General features: G+C 42.5%; 1 protein-coding gene across 1 annotated transcript in view; it reads left to right on the top strand.

Annotated features, from left to right (window-relative positions):
- The first annotated feature begins 740 nt into the window (after positions 1-740).
- The window catches only part of midn (midnolin), a 28,801-nt gene continuing 21,441 nt past the window's right edge, over positions 741-8,100 (top strand). The window contains exons 1-4 of the mRNA XM_067597315.1: positions 741-1,245; positions 3,594-3,822; positions 5,509-5,596; positions 5,744-5,806. Of these exons, the coding sequence (XP_067453416.1) occupies positions 1,170-1,245; positions 3,594-3,822; positions 5,509-5,596; positions 5,744-5,806 (456 nt within the window). The 5' untranslated portion in view covers positions 741-1,169. The remainder of the gene's footprint in view (positions 1,246-3,593; positions 3,823-5,508; positions 5,597-5,743; positions 5,807-8,100) is intronic.

The raw sequence follows: 8,100 nt of genomic DNA on the forward strand, positions 1-8,100 counted from the left end.
TTATAAATTAAATGACTGAGAAGTACTTAAAAGGGTTAAAATCAGTTCCCCCTTCGCCAGCTGCAACTCCAATTTGCTGCTTACATATTAATGCATCATAAATAATAAAACAATATACTTAATAATTCTGCATTATGAGTACTTTTACTTTCAATACTTTAAGTACACATAACTGCCAATACTTTGACAATTTGAATGCATAACTTTTGCTTGTAATGGAGTACATGTTATGACGTGGTATCTCTACTTAAGTGAGGATAAGGATCAGTAAGTAAGGATAAATAAGGATCTGAATACTTCCTCCACCACTGTCTTCATTTGAATAATACAAAAACTAACCGTGTAATAGCATATAAAGTTGTACAAAGGCAGTGCTGCGTGAAAATGGAAGTTGCAAGACTGACTTTGTTATTATAATAACACTTATTTTACTTAGGCTATGTTATTACAAATGCCCTTAACATTCTCTAGCATGTAGATATATTTCCTGAAACGCAGAAGGGAGTCGTGCCCATTAAGTTTTTGTTTATCGGTGTGCGATCCCTCGTTTCCAGGCAGCGTGTTTACCTTCTCTGTTGCCCGGTGACATTTTTCTCTGTGTCGTCAAAGACTAGCAACACCCCTGATATCGCCAAAGCATTAATTTCATTGACTTTTTGTTAAGGTGGCAGACCACGGACGGGTGGTTTTTTTTTGTTTCTATTTACGTATCTACCGCCATTAAAAGCCTCCTCTGCTGTCCAGGCAGCCACGCCATTGACACAGTTGGATATCTTTATCTGTTACAGCTTTTGCGTAGGCACATTCTTTCCCACAGACGAGAACACGTCGGACATAGAGGCGGTTACAGCGAAGCAAAGCCACCTTAAATGACATGCTGACATAACAAGAACGCAACTCTCCACCCATATCTGAGAAGAGTCAGTTAAGAGGTGTCTCACCTTCCCGATTATTATTACTAAGAAAGACGCCTGTGTGTTGACAACACGCGGAGGCATCTTAGGACATTTCTGCAGCTCCTTATTGGTCAGGAGTGCCGAGGTCTGGTGCGTAACGTCGCGCGCAGGACACGCACGGGTCCGGTAGAGAATTTACTGAGAAAAAATCCTGTGGATATTCAAGTGTTTGGATTTATCTGAGAGTTTTATCACTGTCTGGTTACACTTTACATGCCAAAACTGGGGGAACAGACTGGAACACGACAGACTTCTGCGCGAAGCTTTAGAGTTTTCGCCACAATAATTGGTAAGTACACATTAATATTACCTTCAAGTAGTAGCTGTAACATTGAAACAGCATTTAAACGTGGTATGTTAAGATTTATTTTAAAAAAAGTTTGACATAGGGCTATATTGTGTTGGTGGGTAAGAAATTGATTGGAGACAATTGGATCGATAAAAGCATGTTGTCAAGTGATTGGATGAATCAGCTTCCATGTAAATTCTGTGGACATGATTAACTTACTAAGGTCTGTATCGATGTCACGAGAATGTCAAGCTGTTACTGTAAATTATAATTAGTAGCTGACAGTAAGTCGTTGCTGATATTGTCTGTTTAGAAACATAATAACAACCTTATTAAATGACACTGTTATAGTGACAACCAAGAAAATAACAAGCACATTTTATGACTGAGCCTAAAAGTAAAAGAAAGAAGAGTTTTTGCCAGATGATTCTTGCTATATAGTCCGAACTGATACCATTGTTAGACACAAGTAAACTATGAATCAATTGCAGGTTTTGATCGTGAAAGTTCCCTCCTTGGCCACTGGGTGGCGACCGAGTATCTTCTTTTTTTATATTGAAGCACCTACTTGAGTTGGAGGAATGTGTAGAGCTAAATGATTCCGTGCGGGCCATAATGTATGTTTCAAATGTCTTAATCTGTCCCTTTCTGTGTGTAAGCTCCTCATGTTTCTCATCTGATCTGACGTGAATTGTTCACCTCAGATTGAAAAACATGAACTTATTGTGCAGCCACAGTTACTATTTCCACTTTTTGCATGTAGAAAAATCATATAAAGTCATATTTCATATTCCCCTCTGCATGGCTTCTCTGTATCTTTTACCGGCACATGTTTGCATACATGCGAGTTATCCGGGATCCTTCTTCCTGAGGAGAATACCCCGGTCATTGCGTAATTTGCATACTACTCGCGAACACTTTAATGGTTTCTGCATGTTGCTGAGGTCAGGGGAAAGAGGATGGCGTCAGCACTATTAATGCCATTATAGCCCATCTGATAACTCAGATTTACCAGGGTAGAGTTTTACCACTGGTCTTTATAAGTCTTTGTAATAGCTGCATCTACACTGGCGCTGGTGATTATAACAGAAAAAAAGTGAAACCTAATCCAAAATCGAATACCTTCTCAGATTTGGTTTGATGTTTATCGTCAGTGATTCAGAAGTGAAAGACACAGTCACGCATCAAACAAGACATCACTTGTTTGATGTGTGACTGAATGCTGATAATGAATGTTATTTTGAGTCTGTGGCACAGCTAGTTCCCATTTAAAAGACCCTCAAATGTAAAGTTTTTGTTAAGAGAAATCTGACCTGGCACAATCTTCTATCTCTGGGTCACCTAAGAGAAACAGCTGATTGTTTTCTTACCGACTTACTTCGTAAAATAAAGTAATCACCACCGAGTTAGTTAGTAATAATGAAAAGTAAACAATTAGTCATTTTATGGGGATCCTCCTCACACTCATCAGTGACCTCTAAAGGACCACGGACCTCAGTTTAAGTACCGCTGCAGCAGGCTAATGTGGAATGGACACATATTTTGTTCTATGCTGTAATTTATTATGAATGGCCTTAACTCGCTTGCCCTCCACGTGGGTGTGGATCTTGTCTTTCTATTGGCTGAGATCAGCGGCGTCCTGAAGGAGCTCTCCCGTGATTGGTCGGGCTGCTTCGGAGCTGTGGGCGTATTTTATCGATGGTGGAAGTGGGATACTTTGTGACAATGTTCATTGTCGATATTTCAGTGGAGCTGCCGTGGGTATGAGTGCGCAGCGGAGAGCCTCTCACTGTAGCTGTGTGAGGCTTTGCAGCTTACGGACCGTATGTTATCTCCTCTAAAGCTTGCACAAGCTTACAAAACAGCAAGAGGAATTTATTTTGTTTTTTGAATTAGACCTCGCCGTTTTTCTTTTAAAGGTATCCGCCTGCGTAAAAGAGCGCCCATGGCATTTTTTGCTGACAACATACTTGCGTGTCTGCTTGGCATTTACCCATCGATGTAGCATTTAGGAAGACTTTTGCTTGCTTGGGAAAGGTAACAAAGCGAGAGATCAAACAAAGAGAAAACCGAGCCTAATGTAGTTGACTTTCCTGGGGGAATATTCTCATGATATCGACCGGAGAGAAGACGGACTGGGCTTTATTCTGACTCTCGGAGAGCGAGAGAAAGGAGGCACCAAGAGCTACAGAGAGAGAGAGAAAGAGAGAAAGCTCTCTGAATGCTGTCTTTGATTTGCAAGCAGAACAAGGGACGGTAGCCGAAGCGACGGATCTGCTTCTCCATCCTCCTCAACCTTCTTCATCCCCCGGCTTTGCTCGTCTTGTCTCCCCCTCCTCTGACCACAGGTTATCGGATGGACCAGCATCCCAGCGCCCGGAGCTGCACCAGTCGCGGGGCTTCGTCTTGCGAGGCCGTCCCGACTGAGCCCTCCATGAACCTGTACATCCACTCCACCACCGGCACACGCTTCGAGCTCTCCCTGCCCCTGGAGGAGACCGTGGAAGGACTGAAGAGGAGGCTGTCGCAAAGACTTAAAGTACCAAAAGAGAGACTCGCACTGCTACACAAAGAAACGTGAGTAAACCTGACAATACATCTTACTGAAATGTGTTTACTGGAAGTGTTGTAGCCTTTCTAAACATACAAATATCAATTTCCTCTATTGTCTGGAAAAGGATTCTCTGTACTGTATACTGACATTATAAGCCGTAATGTCTAGGCTACTCCGCAGTTTAAAACGCGAATAAGCATAGTTTAGGTGCATTCACCCCCGGGCTGCAGTGATGTTTTAATCTATACGTTTGGATTTATGCTTGCTTGAGCTCTCAGGAGCTTCAGAGACAACCTTGGCTGCTTTGGTCATCAATACATTCAAGGAAACCACTGACCATCCGGACGCACGGTATTGGAATTACGCATAGGGGACGCACCGGTCACCGGTCACAGTATCGACGAGGCGATCTGCAGACTTGCATTGATTCATCCCTCCTTCATTATAAATACCGAAGCCTGACTGAATTGCTAATGCTGCGCGAATCAAACACGTGAATCATTGATGAGTAAAGTCACACGCACTCGGTAGCCTGTGATTTATTTACTCTGCTACAGCACAGGCATATATATTGTTCATCTTTGACCTGTTACTGTATAATGCAAAGCAGATGTATCCTGTAGTTAGATGAGTAATGTAAGTGTGGTGATTTCCTGTAGTTACATGTTAATAGCCAGTATGGCTTTTGGAAGTAGAATAACTCCTTCTTGGTTTCAGTGGATTTCTTGTTGTGAGGTGTCGGCTGGCCGGTTTCTTTAGCACCCAGGGCATGCCTCTTTAATAGCACAGCAGGGCAGCACTGCATGGATGATGAGAGTAGTTAACACCTTTATTATTTAAAACTAGCCTGAAACTATGAGCCTACAGTATTATGCAGTTCCCAAATGAATCAAGCCCAGATTAAATGAGCTAGCAATAGTGCAGGTGGTGTTAGGTGAAAAAAAGAGAGGGGGGGGGGCGTTAGTACATGCAAACAGTCAGCATTGTTTTTCAGTCTCCATCCCCTCCCACCCATTGTAATCACCCAATAAATCACATCATCCTTTAAAACCTGAAACCCCCTTTTTTTTTAATCCCCTCCTGCTCCTCAGACTGTAGACCCACAGCAAGTTAGTGCTGAGGGCCTTTGTTCAGCTGCATGGGGTGAGATTTGGGTCATGCCTGTACAGCAGGTTGTCCTAAACATCCTTCACGTGCCTATAGCAGGCAAAGGTTCAAACATTTGGATGTGAGTAGTTATAATGCAATATGACCTGCAAGGAAAAAAAAAAAACTCTCCAGAATTGCAAAGACAGTTGTCATAATGTTTTACGTTTCAGCTAAGAATAGACTTGAAATGTTAGTACTAGCTAATTGCCATACTGTTTAAATTTCCTTTAGCTATTGAAAAAAAATACGGTTTAGGTTTCAGTGTGGAGTTTCTGCTCCTCAGTTGTACAACTCAAAATGCCAAAAGAAAATACTACCTCCACTTAGTCAAGTGGCAGTGGTGCCAAATATCTACTGCGAGCACTTGTCAAGCTCCACTATACTTGAAATTGAAATATGACAGCCCAATCAATACTTCTCTTTCATGGAGCTTTTCACCCACGGCTCTTTTCCAAACTAGTTTTGAAGTCTGTCTGCCCCCCTGGCTGAAGGGTGTTTGTGTGTCTGAAGAGAGATATTGTCAGCACAGTCTCATTATCTTGTTCTCTCTAACCCTGCAGGCGACTAAGTTCAGGCAAACTCCAGGATCTAGGCATCTCTGATGGGAGCAAGTTAACACTTGTACCAACAGTTGAAGCAGGATTAATGGTAAGTCTCACCTGACTGTGATTTAGTTTTGTTTGGAGTTGGTAATTCTAATAAATATATTTGCATATTTTTTCATTTGATGTCATTATTGTCAGTTATTTTTTATTCATTTTTTTTAAAAACAAAATTGTTTTTCTTTCTGTGCAGTCTCAAGCATCAAGACCTGAGCAGTCCGTCATGCAAGCCTTGGAGAGCTTAACAGAAACTCAGGTAAGAGTCTGTTTCTCTGTTGACACTGAAATAATATAAATGTAACAACGTCAGTATTGTAATATGGCTACAGTGTAAGCTGAGCTTTGGACCTTTTGTTTGTGTTTGCATGGGGGGTATGGGTGGTTTTAGCTTTGGATAAGTACAGAGCCACACATGTATGCAAGAGACAGGGAAAGAGATGAGATGAGATGAGCAGGCTGCACAAGCACAAGCCTCTTTGCTTGTCTAATCTCAGCCTCTTAAACAAGCCAAGCCAAGCTAGACATCTAGTGTGAGCTGTTAGGATATAATAAGCAGCAACACCCTCCTGTATCCTAGTAACATCTGTGATAGTGTGCATGTGTGTGTGCGCGCACACAACTGCAGGAAGCCAGGGCGAACACCCCACAAAAAAAGGCTTATTTGTGAAGTACTGAGAGGACCAGCACATAACATTCACTTCCACCTCTCTGTTTATACCTTTATCTATAATCTCTCTCCACTCCTTCTGTATTTCACGCTCTAACACACACACACACACACACACACACACACACACACACACACATGCACCGGCAAGTTTCCAGGAAGTGTGCTGTGGCTGCATGGAGATTGAGTCTTGTCTCACTCACTCATAAACAGAGTGCTGGATCATCAGATGACAGCCTTCTCACTCAGTATTAGCATAGGGTTCCTGGAAGCATAGCTTGCATACACAGTCAGAGTGGGGCCCACATTCTGTACTTACAGTGAAACGGCTTTATAAGGCTGTCGAAATACAGTATGCTTTTGAGTCACTGTGGCATGACTCACCAAAATGATCAATGCGAGAGTAAAGTGAAAAAAGGCAAAGAGTTCTCTTCGCTGGCCGCAGAGAGAGCGCGAGCGAGAAGACAGGCGATAAGGCTGAATGCACACAGACAACAGTGTGACGTATGAAACACTCTGCAGCTGACTGACTCAGATCAACTTCCTTTTGTAGCGTTGTGTAACACTGACATGTACGTAACTGCATCAGTGATGCGCCGCTGACTGATGTCAAAACAGTACAAGATGGTGAAATTGGCCCCTAATTTACCAAGTTAAGTGTGTCAGCAATACAGTGGTTACATTCTGGTGAACTTGTCACAAAACTGATACTGTACATTCAGTAGAATTTTTATCAGAGGATGTGGGTTGTCCAGAGATAGCGGAATGCGGTCGGGTATGGCTTCATTCCCTGCTGATAATTTTATGGTGGAAATCCTGGCCTTGTCGTGTGTGTGAACTCAGCATGCGTCTCGTAGCACTGACAGTAGATGACTGCATGTGTGTAGGTGTGTGTAAGCGCCCGTTTGTGTGTGTGTCTGTTACTGGATGGGAGTGTGTATTTCAGAATTATAGTGAGCTGGAAGCAAGCCTTTACCCATCATGTGGTACGCCGCCTTTGCTGGGCAGCCATGAGTGACTGTCATTCTCATCAGAGCCAGATGATAATTCAACCGTCGACCTAGAAGAGCATATTTCTCAATCTGTGTGAATCTCTAGCCACTTCACCCCTTCATTCTTAGATTCGTTATGAGTCATATGGTTTTGTTTTTTTTCTCCGGAATTATTTAACATATTACTGTTGCACTCATATTTGTTGCAATATTAATCATAATCCTACAGCTGGAATAAAAGGCAGAGAAAGCATGATAACAGGGTAAAAGGTCAAAATTAAAACATAAAGCTGCTTTCCTGTGTTTTTATTCACAGAAATTGATTCCACTTTATAATTCATGAAGCAGAATGGGATGATATAGATTGTGGAGAGATTACGGATCTGAGTAAGATTAGAAAATAGGAATACAAAAGCTTTCCCTCATTTCCTTCCTACCCCCCCCCACCTCTACTCAGGGGCTATCAAAAATCAATCAATGCACTTAGCTCTTAAAAGTGTCTGACACGATAACTGATATGCCCATACACCCAAAAATAGCCTCAGGGAAATGTGGGTGGTTGTTAGCTGTGGTAGCCTGAGAAGTAGCGGGTATTAACCCCGCACGTCTTATAACCCCTCACCCCTGCACCCACCTGTATTTTGGTCATGTGAGGTCTCATTACCAGATCGGGTGTTTTGCCAAGAAGCGCGTGAATTCATGGAAGACTGGGCCGAGTGCATCGCCTTACGTCTGCTTCTTTATCAGGATCCTGGAGGAGTCCGCAACTAGCGGCTAGCTAGCCAACCAATCAGGCAGGACATGACAGCTTCCAGTGCTGTTGTAGACTTTTTGTAGAGGAAGTTAGATAGAAAATGTTTTATGGAAATGGAACCCCGGCAATTATCGGAA

This window comes from Thunnus thynnus, chromosome 8 (assembly GCF_963924715.1).
Source record: "Thunnus thynnus chromosome 8, fThuThy2.1, whole genome shotgun sequence".
Taxonomy (NCBI): domain Eukaryota; kingdom Metazoa; phylum Chordata; class Actinopteri; order Scombriformes; family Scombridae; genus Thunnus; species Thunnus thynnus.